The 20,165-nt window shown below is 41.9% G+C and overlaps 1 protein-coding gene across 3 annotated transcripts in view; it reads left to right on the top strand.

The window, feature by feature from the left end:
• Positions 1-5,181: 5,181 nt before the first annotated feature.
• The window catches only part of cd99l2 (CD99 molecule like 2), a 28,399-nt gene continuing 13,415 nt past the window's right edge, over positions 5,182-20,165 (top strand). The window contains exons 1-5 of one of the 3 annotated variants that reach the window (XM_088924964.1): positions 5,182-5,422; positions 13,725-13,781; positions 14,338-14,379; positions 15,163-15,270; positions 18,483-18,560. In XM_088924964.1, coding sequence (XP_088781090.1) covers positions 5,365-5,422; positions 13,725-13,781; positions 14,338-14,379; positions 15,163-15,270; positions 18,483-18,560 — 343 coding nt within the window. In that variant the 5' untranslated portion in view covers positions 5,182-5,364. The remainder of the gene's footprint in view (positions 5,423-13,724; positions 13,782-14,337; positions 14,380-15,162; positions 15,271-18,482; positions 18,561-20,165) is intronic. The other 2 variants (XR_016091534.1, XM_088924963.1) reach the window with 2 other exon arrangements.

Here is a 20,165-nt window from a genome sequence, read left to right as displayed (position 1 = left end):
TGTATCTTGAAAAAGAATTAGGTATTGGCTTCAGCAACATGGCTTGGTAGCTTGTTCCATACTCCAACAACCCTTTGTGTAAAGTTGCTTACATTTGAATTCTACGGTGTTGTGTTAGTACCCGAGGATAGTAGTTATCCTTTTGCCTGTCAGTGGCATTTCAGAGACAGGAGCTGGTGATTCTGTTATAACACCTAAACATTATCTCACTATGTGATTTGTGATGTCACCCATGTTGTTTGTGGGGAAAGGTCTGTCAGAAACTGAAAAAACAAGAATCTTTTGAAAATCTAGAACAATAAAGCAATGACAGGTTATTTCTTTTAAACAGAGTGTGAGAAAGGATAGAAGAATAGTGTGGATGAGTAAGCATAAGACATAGCTGAAATGTTAATATGACATAGAAGATGTTTTTCTTTATTGTGACATTATAGCTCACTATTCTTTTATTTTCTACATTATTTTCTTTAACTGCTTCCATTAAAACAGCTAAAATAACTGGCAACAAACTGTCATTTGCAATGATGACCTGGAGATAAATGATGACAAATTATAGGGAGGGTTTTTTTTTTTTACCAGTGTCAATGCAGGATTTGATCCCACAGATTCCATCCCCCTGGTCTACTGGTTGGAGCCCCCTAACTAAGACCAAGGAGGTTTGGGGTCTGTGCCCCCACTGCTCCTCAAAACAGCCCTGCAGACAATAAACACTTCAAAATCAGCTTCTTGCCTTAAGCTTTTTCTGGGGGTTTCAGAGGGGTTCTTTAATCCATTCTATCACAAATCTGTTCCTGATGCTGGCTAGTTTTCTCTCTGAAAGGAGTGGGAATAAAGGATCAGTTCCCTTATAAAGAAACCATCCCCTTTAAAACAGGAGACACTTTCAGGGAAATGATCCATTCTATGTCACTAAGAATTCCACACATCTGCAACAACTCTTTACACCAAAAATGCCCAGAAAATGACTGTGCAACACAGTTGGATTTTGTCGTGTTTGGAGCATGCAAAAAGTAAAAAGTATCATGATCCTACTTAAATCGGAAACGTGAAGTTTCTCCCTTTTCCTATGATAAAGGACGTGGACACCCATTGAGAGGTGGTAAAGACATCTACAAACAGTGAAGTGAAGCATTTGTAGACATCTACAAATGCTCCGATGCAACACTTTATACTGTCAAACACAATGTTACATGAGCCATTCATATTTTTCAAATCGGTTTGTTTCTATAAGAAACAAGTGTCTACATGTTTGTTGTGAGTGGCAGTACAGATTCTGTCTACACGCAGTATTACAGTACGTGCGTGTGCTGTGGGGATCTTGGCGCTGACCAGGATATTGCCATCTGCTGGAAGCATTACATTTCCGTCTGCACAATAAATGTCAATTTTAAGTATGCATATACCAAATGGAACTTTTCTATGAACACAAATTTCAGTTTCAGTATTTACAATGCTACTCTACTCTTTATCATGCGCTTCGTTGCATCGGTACTTAAGACACCCACCTAGCAGAAACTTCAACGGGTCTGTCGGCACGCGTTCCTGATGTCCTCAGCACTGTGGCTCATTTCGCCTGTTATTTCTTGTTGTTAGATGGGAAAACATCTAAGCAAAAAAAAACAGTCGCTTTTAATTTTACCTTTAACAGTTGCATAAAAAATAATTTCACTTTTCTATCTACGCAAACGACACGGATCTCCGCCGAAGAGTTCGCCGATGTGCTTGAAAGTACATCACGGTTTCACGGTATTTTCACAATTGCACATAATGAACGCGTTAAGTTGCATGTAAAAATATTAATCTGAATAATGCGAACAGTTGATGAATTTCTATTTACTAGAGTAAACGGTGCCAAAATTTACACGCGTTACAACATTACACTGCACATAACTTTCACATTCACGCCTGGGTCTTCTCAGAAAAATAAAGTAAGTGAATTTTAGATATTGATTAAATGGTTCGCATCTTTTTGGTTAACTGATCATTCACAACTGACCAGTATCCACTCAAGTGACTTTAATTGTTGCATAACCACAAAAAAACTCACTAGCCAGAGAGTGTTGATTGGGCACAGGTGATGAAGTAATTTACGTAAGAACAAACCTGTGGAAAACCCAAAGTTCAAAGACAAAACCTATATGCCCCGGGAAATCGCGTACACTACGTGCCAACCACTGACGTTTTGGAACGCGCATTTCTGCGGTGTTCACTGACAGCAGTTTCAAATGTGATGATCGAGTCAAAGAGTTGCACAATCTGGGAATACACGAGTCACGACACCTCGCCGAGATCGATGAGGAGGTCAAAGTGTGTGATGTGTGCAGGAGTAGCAGGTCGCTACACAACTGTGGCTTGTAGTGATTAATAACAACCAGACTGCATGTCGCTACACTGATCATGTCCTCCTCATCAGTGTACACAGGTGTCCCGCTGTTCTCCTGACCTGCTGCGATTCCTGCACTCTTTCTGGACAGCATTCCTGTGTCCCTCGTGTAACACAAGACTTTCCTGAAAGATAAATTTTTTTTACAGTTGTGTCGTGACCTACCCGCCGGAACTGAGTCCTCTCCGATACCATTTGTGGTATGAGCTGGAACCACAGACGATGCGTGGCGTTCGGATCCCAGAGACTGGTGAACAGACACGTTTGTCCAGGCTATACCAATTGAACGGGACGATCCCACAGGAAAGCTTCTGTAACCTGGTGTAAAAATGTGAGGATGAAGTCTACTGTTTGTTTCCAGTGGTGAACACACCAACAAGCTGGTGATCTACGCACAGCCTTTGGCGGAGAAAATGCGTTGTGCCTTGCACTATCGCTATCATCATTCATGGCAGAAACACGGAGAAGATCCTAAAGACTTAAATAAACACAAGGAAGTCAATACTGTGCAACGGAACAGTGAATTCTTATTGTTCTTCTTTGATTTCTTTTGGTAATGAGCAATATGGAACACAGTTTTCAAAATAAGGTTCTACGAAAGCATGGTAAATTTAGAATTAAGCTTCCCTCACTTTGAAATCCACATTTTTTTTGTTACAAACTGGACCATTCTTTTTGCCTTTTTAATTGCATTGTAATTGTTCTACATTTAAGTCAGATTCCTTTAAATTAATTCTGCAACTCACAAGTCACAAAGGGGATTTTAATATGCTTGTTCATATATCCTGCCTAGATAACTCTCTGGTTTTTTAAAACTATTTTAATCATTAATAAAGTGTGTATCTACCCCGTTGTTTGCTAGCTTCTAGCTGCCCCACAACCCTGAATTTGAAGAAGCAGTTGGATGGAGATGGATAATCTAAAATACATTTAATTTGCAATACCTGCTTAATGTGTCACAGGTTTTACACTTACATAGTGCTTTTCCAGACACTCCACTCAAAGCACTTTACAGCTAAAGGGGACTCCCCTCAACCATCATGCAGTGATGCGACAGCAGCCATAGTGCACCAGTACACTCACCACACAGTGGGGAGGAGAACAGAGTGATAAAGCCAGTTCACCAATGGGGGTAATTAGGAGGCCTTGATTGACAAATGCCAATGGGAAATTTGGCCAGGATGCCAGGGTAATACCCCTGCTATTTTTGAAAGAATCCCTGGGATTTTGAATGACCACAGAGAGCCAGGACCTCAGTTTTACATCTCATCTGAAGGATGACACCCTTTAACAGTATAGTGTCCCCATCACTATACTGGAGCATTAGGACCCACACAGACCACAGGGTGAGTGCCCCCTACTGGCCCCACTAACACCTCTTCCAGCAGGAACCTTATTTTATCCCAGGTAGTCTCCCATCCAAGTATCATCCAGGTACTGACCAGGCTCACACCTGCTTAGCTTCAGGGAATTGCTGCAGGGGGATACAGCTGCTGGCCTATAAAAAATACTGAATTGGGGCTTTTCAGGAAGGGAGTTTGAGACCCTTTTGTTTAAGAACACAAGAGAGGTATTAAACAAGAGATCACTCAGTTCACCTTTGCTGCAAGAAACCTGAACTAACTAAGCAGCAATATTATACCCAGGAGAAACATTACTGTCTGAACTTCACCAAAAATTCAAACTAGACTGGTTGGCTCTGCCATTAAAGTGTGGCTCAGTGTGTTGATCTGGCTTTGATGTTTCCAAAGCAGGTGAGGAAAAAGACTGCTCAGAGATCCTGCTGCAAATACAGCATATATTCTGACACTTTGTTTGATGTTCTTCTACTGAGATCAGGAGTAAGAAAAAAATACTAGAAATGGGGAGTACTCTATTGTAGCGATTGAATGTTCTGAAACTTTTACTGTAATTGATGTTTTTAGCAGTATGTAGCAGTAAGACACCCCTGCAAAGGGCTGTGATACTATTATTACACATCTGAACTGCTTGAAAGATGAGGGATGACAGACATTTTTATGATGTAATTTGCCTGAAAATTAGATTTTCAGCATTGCCCACTATGAAAGTTTTTGTAAGCTGTCAGGAAGCTTATTCGAGTCTGATGTAGATTATTTGGACTGTTTTGTATTTCTTGAAATACAAATTTCATAATACTGGGACAAATCCCATGTACTGTATAGCATACGCTGTATATAAAATGCATATATTAACATATTGACTCAGGGCAGTCCCTATTCTGTTTTTTTTTCTGTAGTGGATATATAGGTGCAGACTTAGCAGGGATGTTCTGCGGAGTGCTCATAGGATTCAATCCCTGCAAGTCTTCCAGTAGTCAAACCCAGCTCTTTGTTTAGGGGGTACCTGCTCCAGGGGTTGCCATATAAATGGCTGACCTTGTGCTCTGGCCCCAAGCTTCTCTCTCCCTGTCTGTGTGTCTCATGGAGAGCAAGCTGGGGTATGTGAAAAGAAATTCCTAATCCAAAAAATTGTATATGGCCAATAAAGTGATCTTATCGTCAAGACAGTTATCCCAGACGGCATATACAGTACCTCACAAGGCAGGTTTGAGCTGGGACATGTCTGTCCCAGCAGCCAGTCCGGTCAGAGTTTTGTAAGCACAGCCCCTCTGAAATTGGAGAAAACACCCGCACAGCAGTTTTAGCTATATGTCCTGATACGGAAACGTAAGGTAATGGCAGCAGGAAAGTGCCTGCGTGTATATCTTACTACCTCCATTGCGTGTGTGCGCCTTAGTTGTGCTTAAAGTAGGAGGATCCGCCCTGCGTCTTTGTTGCGCGCTTTGACGTTACAGACTCTGCCCTGCGTGTCATGTTCTGTGCTGCAGACTGGCGAGTCGGTGCAGCTGTCGCATTGCTTTTGAGATTTTTTAAGTCTACGCAAAGGAGAAGAAAGAATTAAGATACTATAGAACTAGGGTCGTTTCGTGTGGATAGGATCATCCTCTTTTTTCCCCAGCAATGGCTAAATATACTGCTTGGATCCTGGTAGTAACATTTTATCTTCTTTGTCTGAAAGGTAAGCGGCTTCCCCTCTTTATGGTAAAACGCTGGCTGGCATGCCCGATTTCCAAAACTGCTGTGAAATGCTTGTTTTCTGTGCATCACCACGCCATAATGTTAAGTTTTGGGTCACATTTCCAGTTTTCTAACAGTTATATATATATATTTTTTACTAGTTTAATTGTTGACTATGTAACAAATCAGAACTTGGCATATGGTAAATTGTTGTAGTGCCATTGTATTTTACAGAAAATAAAAATGTTGCATTACTTTAGCACATAACCTTTGTATATTCTTTACATACTGCGTAGTGTGCTTGTTCTTATTTTATGACTTATTGGCATATTAATGAAACCATAATTCGTCTAACTCAGATAACGCCTTCTTATCAAGTGTAGGTGTCATTGATGTAGATTCTGCATTTTTTTGTTGGATTTTTTATGAAACACTTTGTTTTCATATGGGACTGTGTCGCTTGGCAGGGATGGTCGAGCTGGATTGCGCAAGCGCGAAAGATTTGTGGTCTGGGGTGCAGTTCTTAAGTGCATATATGTTATTAAATGCACAATGTATTCACGTACAGCGCTGGAGCTCCTACGTTTCTTCGATTCACGTAAAAATGTATGCAGGAAAAGACATACAAAACGTTGAAAAATAATTGCCAGTTTAAATGAGCGTTTACCAAGTGTTGTTCCCCTGTGTTGGGCAAATTACATTATGCCTTTTTTCATCTCTAAGTTAAAATAAAGCTTTTTTTTCGCGTTTTATCAACGCGTTTACATAGAACTATGTTTTCTATGATAAGATAATACTATACTCGATCTGGGGCTATGACAGGCTTTCATTTGTTAAGTTCGATCATTTCTCTTCACTGTTGGAGTTGCGCACATGGGCAAAAACCACTTCCGAGCTAAATCATAACACGTAAATATTCTAACCTCACACTGACATTATTTCCAAGTACAGTATAAGCATTTTGGGATGCAAATGGCCTTATAAGTACATTTACCCTTGTTTCGAATGGAGTGCAGCGTGCTTTCAGGGATCCTGGGATGTTTCTAAAGAGACAAAACGTTCATTCAAACCCAGAATGACACTTCAGACAACAAGCACATCTCCTGTCGCTTCTCTTCTTCAGAACGCCTGTGTTCTGAACAAAATTAAGTTTATGTGAGACTTCCCTGTTGTGTAGCCCTTACCACGTTGTAGCATGGGCAATATGTACGCGGAAGGGGGGGAGCGGAAGCGCTTTTGTATTAGTCAAATTGACTAAATTCCCCCAAGCTTCAAAACACTACTCTCCCCAACCGATATGAAATAAACCGCTTTAACATTCTGTGAAGGTGGGCGTCCCGACTAACAGAGCACAGGCATTTCAGAGTGAGAACCTGAGACCAGGATGGGGAAACATGGGACAGTCACATACATACACTCGCATAACATGTACACAAACCCCTGTCCTCCCCCCTGCGTACAGGGAGTTAACAATGGCCCTGATAATTCCCAACTATCCCAGCATTCTCTCCCAAGGCCGACATCACCAGGCCCATTGCTTGTTTATTCGGTGCCCCATCACTGCCTGATGAGGGCGCTACAATATGATGCAGGTTGATGCTAAACAGCCGATAGTGGCAGAACTTGCGCCACTCCGGAACGTTAGATAACACCTGGATAAATGAAGATAAAAAGTAATAACGGTTTTCTCCAGGGCCTTTGCTTTGAAGAACTGACTATAATTATTAATTTAGTTTTAGTGTGAAAAATATATAAAGTATTTACATAGCTATTTTTAGGGTACTGCAACATGTCTTCACTTTGGATTGGAGCATGATTAAGACAAGACCATTCGCTCAGAACATGAGCAGCCTCATCTCTCCGGTGTGTGACATCAATCCCATTTTCTCTGTTCACTGGTGGATTTCCTAATGTCCTGTGTGTGTTCTGCACACGTGCGTTGTTAGCAAACAGCCTTACCTTTCTGTGCTCCACCTTTCCTCTGCTGTTCTTTTTATTCAGTCCATCTGTCCCTTTTCTAACCTCTTCATCCAGTACAGGGTCACGGGGAAACTGGAGCTTTTCCCAGCAAGCAACAGGCACCAGGCGGGGTACACACTGGATATGACCTGGACCCAGTCCATCGCAGGACAGACACATATTCAAACAGGGACAGGGACATAGGGACAGCTAACCTCCCAGTAGTTTTTTTTAACTGTGGGAGGAAACCAGAGCGCCTGGAGGAAACCCACTGGGAGAACATAAAAAATTCAACGCAGATAGAACCCCTGACCTGGAATTAAATCACTGTGCCAGCGTGTTGCCCATCAATAATTTCAGGTTTTTCTCTTCTATGTTGTGAATGTTCTGAAATGACCATGCTGGGCATTCTTCCTGTGCCCTTAAATGACCATACAAGGTTTGTTTTCTCTTATTCCAAGACTGTATGAATAATTGGTTTTGTGAGCTCCAGCTCCTTCATTATGGGATCAACACTGTGTATAAATACTAGGGGGCATGTCTTTTGGGTAAAGACTTGTGAGTGTATGGAAGGAGCTGCTAATCACAGCTGAGTGATGGGCTGAGTCACTGTTACCATTCCAGCAGCAGTTGGATGAGATACACTGAGCACTATAAGATAAGATCATTTTATTAACCATATACAATTTCTTTTATTAGAAATTTGTCTTTTTGCATCATCCAGCTTACTCCCCATGAGGCACACAGACAGGGAAAGAGAAGCTTGGGATCAGAGCACAGGATCAGCCATTTATATGGCACCCCTTGAACAGTTGGGGTTAAGGGCCTTGCTCAGGGGCCCAACGGAGTAGGATTCTTGAACCAGCAACCTTCCAGCCACAGGTGCAGATCCTTAGCCACAGTGCCACTTCTCCGCCCCAGCTTTTAGTATGCAGCTAAAAGCTGAGCAAACAGGAGTGCCCATTCTCTATCCATACAGTTTTTGCAATGTAGTTGCTGGTTTATTAATGATTATTATTAGTCTTTTATTTTTTCTAGCTACAAAAACACTAGTGTTGTCTTAGGTGTAGATTGCCGTTCTGAAAAGTCCCAGTATGGGTTCCCGTCTTATACTGGTGTTTGTCAAAGTTTGGCACATGACGCTAAACCACACCAATGACCTCAGATAATAATTCAAATTACAGGTTTGTCCTCAGCCCACAGTGGTTGAGTCACACTGGCAGGTAAGCTTTGTCCATATGAAGCTCTCATGGCTTACTAGTTTTATTGACAAAAACAACTTCTTTCATTTATATGTTTTTCACTCCAAAGGGTCACAATGCGTTACACATACAGTAGAAGTCCCCCTACATCTGCCCTTCTGGGTGACACATTTTAACCATTCTGTGCCATCAGTCCCAGGGAAGATCAGGTGGAAAATGAAAGATTATTTTGCCTGTTGAATTAAGGGGGGCATGTAGTTAGGCCAAACTGTACAATGCCACTACACTATTGAACATTGCCATGGAAATTTTAATGTTCAGGTCGTCCCGACCTTGGTTTAATTTATTCATGGCTCCTCGTACAGCAGTGTACTCCATCATCTATGCTTTCATTACAGTGGGACATTGCTCTGAAAATTTTGGTCAGGAAAATTAGGCGCCTCCTACTGGTCCACCAACACCACTTTTGGTTTTCCGCAGAGCAGCGGCTCCCAGCCAGTGGGCTGTGGATCCGTGGTGGTCTGGGAAGCTGCTGCAGAGGGTCGGTGGGAAAAGAACAACATGATGATGCAAAAATCGGATTTAATGACAAAGCTGTCGTCACTCCAACCTGAACCCTTTAAAAAGAAAAGAATCAAATATTCAAAGTCTGCGAATCCGTCTCATTAAGTTACACTTGTTCATGCACAGGCATATTTGTGTTTTACAAAAAACATATGGGGTAGTAATGAATAAGCATTACACATAGTTTAACATTTTGTAACATTTACATTACAAACATTCAGTGAGAGCAGATTGACTTTATGATGTTAGATTTCCATATATCAACGTGTGTAGAAGCACCTGGGAATGTGGGGTGGTCCTCGGAACATCTGGAAATCACACAGGGGTCCGGACACTCAAAAAGGTCAGGAAGGGCAGCCTGAGAAGTCTCCCGTCCCCACTGACCAGGCCCGGACTCACTGAGGTCCCATGAGCTCAGGCTGCATGGTGATAATGCTGACATTGCTGCTGGCCTTAACAGGGGAACAAAGGAGACCAGGGCATCTGCAGTTTTGATTATCTAGCCATCCAAGCGCAAAGTGTATTGCTAGATTGATGCATTGCCTCCCATCACTTAACATTGGTGTACTCTGATTTTGTTCAGTGACTTGAACAGCTATGGTGTTGTGGTTGGTGCCTTTTCAAATGTTCTGTTCTTCACAGTGATGTTGCTGCCGCAGGAGACAGCAGTATGTCATTGAGTCCTGTTAAGTGGCACTTTTCAAATGACTTGACCTGTAAGTTTCTGGAATTGAACATGAGGAAAAATGTCTCTTTAGTTGTATAATGGAGTGCTTTCGTGTAGAGGCTCCTGATACGGGGCTCATGAAGGACTGGCCTCTTTACCCAAATGTGGAGCACTCTGTCCTGTCATAGGCTGTTAGGTATCATTGTTTTGATTAAGTATGTGGACTGAAACTGTATGTAATTCAAGAAAGTGTATTAGCAAATGTGCATTTGTGGCCACCTCTATTACAGTGCCTTTGTCAATTCTGGTTCAGGAAACAATGTTAGAAAGATGTTCTTGACCACTGACAGCCAGTTAGGTTCACGGCAATAAATGACAAAAGATGCTCTGGACATTCAGTAGCCAAGCTGGTAAACATGCCAGGATATTAAAACTACTCTTCTTTTAATCTCTTCAGTTTTATGCTTCTTGCTTAGTGTTAGTGTGTGCAGCTAGTTTGGCAGACGGTATGTATCTAATTTTATCTCACCCTTAACCACAAGCTGGATGCCTGTCTGCTGCTTCTGCTGTGTTGCGAAAGATGGGGAAAGGGGCCTTTGGATTTCATGCATATATTTAACTCTTTCTGGCTAAACCAGACATTGCCAGGGCTGTTAGAAATGTTTTATTTGCATACTTTGTGAAGAAAAGCAAACGTATGTGAAATAGCATTTATTAGGTGTAAACGTATTGTGCTCTGTGCTTGAGAATAATTCTGTAACAATGTTTTTGATGACTGTGAACTGTCATAGCCATTGTGTGTTTCTGACCTGAGCTGTGGTCAACCTGTGTAATGGATTAGCTGATAGCCAGTTCTCCAACTCTCAAACCTTTCAGCCTTTTTTTTCTACTGTACATTGTATGTCAGCTGGTGTGGAAGTGTGGAAGACCCCTGAGAGCTTGATTGTGCCAGCAGTTGGTTTGGAATTAGTCTACCGCCATGTGGTGCCGCCTTGTTCTTAGCAAAGATAATCTTGTTGACCTATATTCAAGAGCGCAGCTGTGCCTGTCCTGGAGAATGGTACCTTTTTAAGACACGCATCTTCCTTCCAGGTGTGGTCTTGTAGTTTGTTGCTTCAGCTCGACGGGTTTTCCTACTCACACTGCTAATAGCAGAGCACAGAAAGCCGCAAATCCCGCTCCTGGTGAGCTTCAGTTTAGCTGGTTTCACAATAACCCATAAAACACCCATTTCTCTGCACTTGACACAATTGCATTTTAGTCACCTGCAGATAGCAGGTGAAGCCTGAGGCCTGTCTGTGTATTCATTTTATGAAGCAGAAGAGCTCTTGTAATGTTCGAGTGTTAAATATTAAGAAATACTTGTATTTATATAGCACGTTTCATCCCAAAGAATTTCAAAGTGCTTCATATACAAGAGGTTCCACTCACTTGACACCTGGTGACATGTGGCAGTCAGTGTGCATCATCAACCCCACTACATCGCAGGTCAAGTGGAGGAGTGGGAAATTACTTCACCAGTCTAATTAACTTCATAACACGGGAGTTCATACCCCCTACTCCAGTGAACAGTGCCATAGGATCTTAATGAGAAATTTTAAGAGATAACTCGAGATCAAAAAGATGGGTGTCTTATCATGGTCATTTCTAAACCTCTGGTATTACAAGTGTCTGTAATAATATGACCCTTGTTTTTCAAGGTCGCAAAACTGGGGCCATTTTCCAAGGACTGAGATCGTTGTGGATCAGAACGAGCCTGATGTGTGAGAGCAGTGGTGATCAGAAATCGGATAAAAGGGCAACCAATGTTTTGGCGAGAATTCGAAATGGTACCCCAGAACACACCTTTAAAACCCGCCTGTCATACATGAGTACCAGATGTAAATGTAATGAATGCTTAATGAGGACTCAGGAGTTGGTAAAGGGAGGCCGTAATTCTTGAGGCTTTGGATTAGCTGCTGAAATGTAATATCGCCCCAGTGAGGAGTGCGTGAGAATTCTGGATCTGAGCCCTCCTGAACATGTCCTGTGTTGCTGTATGTGATCCAGGCTGGTGGCTCAGGTGCCACTTGCATAGTCAATTAAAGGGAGAGATTGAAAGCAGAGACTTGGCAGCAATTGTTTTCTGCCCACTCATGTGCTTGGGAAGCCCCAGAGAACCGCCCCCCCCCCCAACCCCCCCTCTCAAAAGCCCCATGTCATTAACATTAATGGGATGAAAACGGAGAGGGGGCATTAAGTCATTGTTAGCTTAGTTTATGTTTTCATCTCATCTATATTCTAATCTCAGTCCAGATGGTTTTCTGGAGCTGTTCTGCTTGATAGTGTGACTGATTAGTTTGTCTTCAAGGCTGATGAGACAAAACGGGTTTAAGGAATCTGCCCATATTGTAGCTGTCTCCCCTCATTATTCAGTTCACACACAAAATCTTTTTGTGTGCCGTTGTTTGTGCTGTTTGTAAGTTGTTTGAAAGCTCATGTCTACCCATGGGAGAATCCATCAGGAGCAGGTGATGTTTGTGTTTCTGCTCCTTAGTGTTTCTATTTCAGACATACAGTAATAATTATTGTGGACTTTCTGCTTCTTTTTTGCATGTTGAATTACAGATATCAAATTCTGCAGTAACATTTTTGTTAATACAACTTTGTTAAAAACTATTGTCCTTTGCTTAAAATGTTTTTAAACCAGCCATGTATGCTTTTCCAACACAATTCTTTGAATATTTACAATGGTTGTGGCTGGTACAGTCCGTTTATAAGTACTGCAAAATGTTTAAATCTCATCAGATGTGCAATAAATTCTAAAGCTTCTTGAATTGCATAACTGCTGGAACATTTTACAATCTGAATATGTAATAACTGTTAACTTAGTGACTGAAAAAGACAGTTGAAGTTAAAAGGCATGATTAAGCTACAGAATACAGTGTAGAATAAAAGATCTACTGTGAAAATTTTAACCCAGATATGTATTATTTCTTTCCACAGATAAGGTTAGAACTTCACAGATTAAAACACAACTCTTTCATTCACAGTGCTGGTTTCTTTACCAAATGATAAACCCTCATTCTATCACTACAATGGGGAATTACACTTGCAGAGTGATCAAGAGATAAATGAATTAATTTGTCGGAAAAGGGGATGAATCGCACCCCCCCCTTCACAATCATGGAATTTCACTCAAGAAGTACTTAAATTCTGACCAAAGAATTAGATTTTAGATTCATGTTGTGGATTCCCGATGTGTGGTCCTCTGGTTTCCTATAGTACTGGCTCAAGTCATGAGGTAGTGTGCATATGTGACCATATTTCTGAGTCTGTTCCAGGATATAGAAGCAGTGCAGGACAGGTTTGGCTCAGTCACTGCAGCATCACAGTTCATGTGCATTCAGAGAGGAGGTGGAAAACACACACTCCCTATAGTTGGGCAGCATGCCTGTCTTGCTTGATTAAATCAGAGGAGACCAAATCCTGTGACAAGTTCTGTAACTCATAAGCAGAGTAAAACTGAACACAGCATAAATGCATCACAAGTTCTACCAGACTGTGCTGTTTGGTATTAATATATGGTACTGTTGTGTGGGCAGTGGAAAAGAAGCATGATGTATCATGACAGGTACTTTTTTATAGCCTCAAGGAGCAGAGCCCTGTTGCTCTGTGTAGATGCCATGGAAATAAAGTTGATTGCGAAATGGTGTCTGGAAGGTTAAAAGGTGAACTCTCTAAGTCTTTGGTGGAAGCCTTAAAACTGTGCAGAATTCCCGCAGCGCTGGGATGTAAATGTTATTGGTCTCCATGCAATCAAAGGAATTGATCCTCGCTTCAAATGGCCTGGCTGGGGTGGGTCAGAGCACTGTGCTGTTTCAACCCAGAAGACGACGTGACTCAGGTGCCTCTATTCATTTCTCTTTCAGGGTCAGCCCAAGATTTTGACCTAGCAGACGCCTTGGATGACAAGCCTACGAAGCCCCGTGCGTTCTGTGTTTTTTCATATCTTTGCCAATCGCAATCATAGAACAACTTTTATGCAGGAAAAAAAAAATCTAAACACCTTTTAAAGTACACAGGTTATAACTGACATTGCAGTGGAGAGAGAAAATTCGCTGGAGACCTTTTTTGTTGAGCAGAAGAGGAGTTCATTTAATACTCGGCCGAGGAGAAGAAGCAGTCGAGATACTAGTTCTGACCAGAAGAGTTACAGCTGGCTCCTTAAACGCTTACTTGATAAGGAAGTCTAAAAAAGCAAAACTTCAGTTATATTTGATAGTCATTGGTTAAGCACATTTCACGGCGACTGATCATAAAAATGTATATGTGACTGAACTGGTATAGTGCTTCTGAGAGCATGTGCGGTTGTGTTTAAGCACTAGAACGATTCCTAAAATTGTTAGAATGTGCTATTTTCTGTCTGCAAGCTCTTAGTTTAGCTACACTTAATCTTACAGTGTGTGCTCTGCTGCCCATTGTGTACGGAGAAAGAATTTAACCCTTCAATATCATACTCATTTGTGTAATTCTGTTTTACAGCGACAGTCAAGCCGAACCCTAAGGTGCCTGGAGGTTCTTCTGGTGAGTATGGATGTGAGAATGCTCTTTTTTGACAGGTCTCCCAAGTGCTGTAGCCACAAATCGCCGCCTAATCAGTTCAGATGACTTCATCCCATTGCTTAGTGTTGTTGCTCGGGATGCACTGGTTTGATAAGCCCTGCAGTACACAGATATTTCCCACACTTCAGCAGGGCCGTCCAAGAAATATTTCCTGCAGCCACAATGTTGCAGTGTTGGCATCTTTTTAATTGAGCAGCTTTGGGACTGAAAGGGAAAATATGAAAAATGGATTTTTTTTCTGTTCCAGAAATACAAGAACTCCCTGATTTAATATTTCTTATCTTACTGCAGGCAGCAGATGTGCTTGAAGCTGGTAGTTTTCAAAGGCACAGTAGATTTGCTAAAATATTCAGGTTCTGCCAATGGAAATAGAATTTTCTGTACTTTTCTGTCAAGCCCTGTACATGTCTTCTTATTTCAGATAATTTGTGGATGTGCTGCCCTTTTAAGTTTTTTATCCAGACTGGAAACAATTCTGTTTCATTATCTTGGATGAAATAAAAGGACAAGTTATATCCTGTTTTGGATTTGGAAAAATGGATCCTGTGAGCCTATAGAATGCCTGCCACCTCTGACGGATAATGTGGGAATTTCTGTATGTTCATATGTTAATGAGAATGTGTGTGCCTGCACACCATGACTAATTCAGTCAGGAGGATTCCTCATTTTGTGTTTAATGTAACAATAGTGTATAAAACTAAGATGTCTTCTGCTTGTCATTTCCTCTTTGATATTGGTGTCAAGACTTTGACTTCGACTTCGACTTCCCTGCTAAAAAGACCACAACAAAGGCTCCGAAAGTGACCACCACCACCACCACCAAAGCACCCCCGAAGCCCAAACCAAAGCAAGGTAAATACTCCTTCCCATTGCATCTTGGGTAATGAGCGTTCTTTTGAAATATGACATGGCTGGAGCTCACTGGGTAAAGAAAGATAGATATTTTAAATAGGAATTCAGTAACGGAAGTAAAAAAAAAACAGTTTGTCATTTAAGAAACCTTTCAAAACACTCGTTTTCCTACTGCTGAATCTGTTCCTGTAATTGACACAAAGGCTGTTCTAACTTGGGAGAAAAAAGTGTCTACTGTGTGGGTGTGAAGGGATGGGTTTCTGAATCGGATTTTCTCCTTGAACTGTGCCAGAACCTGAAGATTGGGCAGAAGGAACAAGCACCCACCTACTGTAACCTAGGTTAGCTGAATTTGGATGAAAAGGATCAGGAATCTGCACTAGTAGAACAGGCATTGAGCAATTCAGGCTGGGTACCCTACACAAATTGAAAAACAAATTCTTGAATTAACTTTGGAATGTAACAGTAGAAGTTGACCACGTGAGTCAGAATTTTGGGTGGGGGATCTTCTCCCCGTCCTAAGGATGTTGAACATCTTACTTCTTAATAGACATCCAAAAAGCCTTTTCCAAATTGGGCAATTGATTAAGCCGCAGCCAGTTTGGAGCCGATTCAGAAGAGCTTGAGTGCTGCACCACAGGCAGCTTGTGAAGCATCAGAACACATACTGTGTATTGTCAACACTGCAGAGCACTTCCCTGGAGCCTTCTTTCTGTCTGCTGTGGCACGTGTGCCGGTAAGAGGTGTCCGCAGTCCTTGTGCTGTGAGTCCTGAGGGGTATTGTGAGTTGGATGAGTGACACTGCCTGGGAGGTTGTGGCACAACAAGCCCAGGAAATTCCCCTTGCTGTCTAGGGCCTGCCCAGGTGCAGTGCTTTGCTGCCGCTCAGGAGAAGTCTGGTTACAGTTAGCCACTGACAACCTGCATTGACACTGAAGGTAACTGGACTACTTGTCTGAACCTGATCTCTGTACAAGCATTCCCTGGGAGTTCCCTTATGCCATTATCTTGCACAGCCCTGAAATCCATCCAGGATTTGTATAGCGGTACTACTTAATGACTCTGGAATCACAACTCCATAAATTCACAGAAGAACCTTAAAAGAGTCTAAGAGATGATCTACAGAAAGCTCTTTGCATGGAGTTAAAGGAAACGTCTTGATTTACTGTTTATTTTTGATACATTTACAGGGACTTGTAGGGAGAGGTACAGTAGGCAGCTCATTTCATTGCATTGTGTTCCAGCTAATCCTTAACTGTTTAACATAACCTGCAGTTGCAGCAGAGCCAGTTTTTTGATTAAGAGCCTATCGAGTAAAGTAGAATCTGCTCCTCAACAGAGTGGATGTACCAGGGTTATCTATGATGTGGACGTTATGACAGAAGTCCCCAGATTTAAGCTCCCATTTATATGAACTTTACATGTGTGCAGTTAAACTTGTCAAAAGACCTCTTTCTGATGCCTCACTGAATTTTAAATGTAGTTCACGCTATGTTGCTAACAGATCTGAATCGGAAAGGGTACGGTGACCCCATTGTGCGTCCAGGTCTGAGACCAGGCCCCCACACTGCCACCAAACAACCCCGAACCCCCAGACCACCGTCTAAGGGGAAGGCTGGTCTGTACTTGTCACTTTACTCAGTGTCGTGTTTCTGGAATGCGTGCATGTAAGATCCCTGCCTCTTTTTAAAGTACTTCATTTACACGGTGCTGTATCTCCAACATGTTTATTATTTGTGCTTTAAACTAAAGATTTTTCCTCTTTTCCCTTTGGTTTTGTGCACTTCAGACTCTTTTACCTAATGCTTGATTCAAGGTATCTGTTTTTTGTTGCCAGGAGTTTTATTTTTTATTGTCTTTTCCAGTTCAAATACAAAAAGCCTTCCCGAGTTTGAGATATTTCACTGTTTATACATATTAGGGATTGTCGGTCACTGTTGGGTGTTTTTGCATCCTGTATCATCAGTTTCTCTGCCTGTAACTGGGATATCAGACCTGGGATTCATGGCTTTTACTCCTCTCAAGGCCTTCCCTTCTTAACTGTTGGTGTTAATTATTTGATGAGCAGAACAAAAGTCATTCTTCTGTCCTGCTAGCAAAGCATGTTATCACTGCTCTGGCTTTAAAGACTTTGAGAACATAGAAATTATTTGCAGTAGTTTCACCTTCATTAGTCAAAATATAAAGAACTCAAAAGAATAGACTCGGTCACAAGCAGTGTGTGGCTGGTGTGGAGAAGACAAGGTGGACTTCCATCTTTCTCTAAGACAATCTTGAGATTCCAACCCTCTTAAAGCCAGGAGAAATGGTTGAATATGCTCTTCATGTTCTCACGTTTTGATCTGCATGACTCCCATCTTCACTGTAGCTGGAGGATGAGACTCTCAGTAGTTTAGTGACCTTGTAGACTATAGGTGATGTGAACTGGCCCATATTTCTCTATGGCCATTCCCAGTTTGGTCTGTGAGAGTTGGGGATAGATAAAGGTTCATTGAGTCTGGAAAGGAGAGTGGAAAACCAGGCTGTCCTTGATGGAATCAGTTTAACACCCCTGTTTTATGCCATTCCATTTTCCTGTAGACATCTTTTCAAGAAGTATTTTCCTGAAACATTCAGAATCACTGTTCATGATTATTGGGACAGCTAAGAACCTGTTTTTACAAAAGGCATGCATAGCAGGTATTTTCCTCCTGTTAGTTGTGCTTCTTATTTTGATCATGTAGTTGTAAGCGACATCTGGAAAAGCTCTGCAATAATGAAATCTTTTGGAAGCCCAAACACCCTGAGTGTGCATCAGTGCAAGGACCTGGCCTCTGCTATTTCAGCTTTCCTGGAGGAAATGCTTCTAGCCTGCGTCTTGGATACAGTCCACTCTGGCCCACATAAGAATGACAAAGATGAATCCAGAGCATGATGGATTCAGTGTTTCTGTTTGGTGCAGACGTTCTATGGAGTGGAAATCAGCCATCAGATGCTGCTGTTGGTGGGCGGCTTCATGTTTGATTTAATCCAGATCCTCTGATCTGGTTTTATTTCTCAAGTCACCTCTTGTATAAAGATTCCACTGGATGGGCCAGGATCCTTAAGGGTTTTGTGTTGTTGTCCCAGAAATTGTGAAAACTGCTGTCCAGAGTGCATCAGCCCATGTTTTTCATCTCATCCCTGGTGTTCCTAACACACTGTAAAACAAAAACAAAAATTTTCCATTGCAGCTTCTGACGATCTCAACCTCGCTGATGCCATGGATGAGAACAATGATATCGGCGGGAAAGACCAGAACAAAAATGGAGGTAGGTTTTGTGTAGCCTTGCTTGAATCAGCTGAAATACATTCATTCCCAGGCAGTGGCTGTGCCACAGAACTTGGATTACTATGTGGAAATGCATTATGTGCGTACTAAGCTTGAGGGAAGCTCCATCCTTGTCCAGGGGCAGTGATCCAGGATTTAAACCCACGACCTTCTAGCGCACAATGCAGAGCTCTAACCTCTACCGCCATGCTGCTGCCTAAGAGACTCTGTTATTTGCATATTTTTAAAGTAATCCAGAGCAATGAATGGTCATCAGTCATTTGACAACTATTGTTTTTTTTTAATGACACATTTGGAATCGCCAGACCCTTCCTGTTACCCCCCGGTTTTGGATCCAGTAGTGCCTCTCCTCTCCAGCCTCGTCCGATCCGCTGTGGCAGAGTGAGTGTGCTCTGCAGGGGTGACTCTGCTCCTGCCACGGCCTGGTGTGTTGGTGAGGTGGGGTTCCTGGGGGACCCCTCGGTGACTGCAGAGTTCAGGGTTCAGCCTGATCTCCACCTCGAGCGACACACAAACCCCCCAGTCACTGATGCTTCTTCTCGATTAATGGAGCTCTCATTTATCCAAGGAGAGATGTTCTCTAATTTCCCCTACAGGGTGCCGACTGATAATTGTTTCTGCAGTCGTAAATATTGATGATTTTCTTTAGATACTCATAAGATGCATATATTCATCCGTACATGTCCTGGTTGTATTTTGCATTGAAGCATAATGAAGTGGTCTTATTTTCCGCTGTTGTCTTTAACCTGCGGAGTTCCATACAGAATGAATCCATCTCAGTTCTTGCCTGTAGCAGGAGCATAGAGCAAATGTGTTTCTATGCTTTTCCACAGTTTTTTTTAGTTTCTTGCCTGAAGAGTATGTTTGCAACCGAAAACAAAAGGTTACAATTTTATTTTTAAAGTTGAAGTGATTCATCATTTTCTTTTGTTGAATACAGGAAAGAGCTGAAGAATGTCTGTCGAGATCCCAAAATGACAGGTTAAACAAAACCTGCCAATATCCTGACAAACCCTCATCTTGTTGAGGGACTGAGGGGTATCTATCTGCCCACTGATATCTGTGATCACTAAGAAACTCTGTGTCAGGGAAAATTTTCAGAGAAAATTTGTGCCATGGTCATCTGTTAGGAATAGTAGATAAATATCTTTGAAAAAAGTGCTTTGCCGGGAATTCAGCATGAATGTGTGGGTTTTAGCTGGCACCTTACAGAATGATACTGTTGTTTTAATGTCCTCAGTGAGTCACAGGACATTCTCTCTCTGTTGCTCTTCATGGCTAGTGGTTGTCAGGACTGATAAGGTCACCTTGATGCCTGGAGGGGAGAATCTGAGAACTGAAAAAGAAGCAGGTGACAGTCCTGACTCACAGTTTGGATTTGGACGTAAAGCTTGAATGACAATTCTCCATTACTTCTGAATAACTCAGAGAATTTAAACACCATAGAAATATTTAACAGGGCCATCAAACATCAAAGCTGATGATCAGTGGTTTTTAGAGCTTGTTCACGGGAAAGGATCAATTTGAATATTTAAACTAGAAACTGAAGGGCCAAAGTTCTCAAAGCTCTGTGGGCTTATCTGAC

This window comes from Atractosteus spatula, chromosome 9 (genome assembly GCF_055471065.1).
Source record: "Atractosteus spatula isolate fAtrSpa1 chromosome 9, fAtrSpa1.hap1, whole genome shotgun sequence".
NCBI classification, from domain to species: Eukaryota; Metazoa; Chordata; class Actinopteri; order Semionotiformes; family Lepisosteidae; genus Atractosteus; species Atractosteus spatula.
This window is presented reverse-complemented; position numbering and strand designations above follow the sequence as displayed.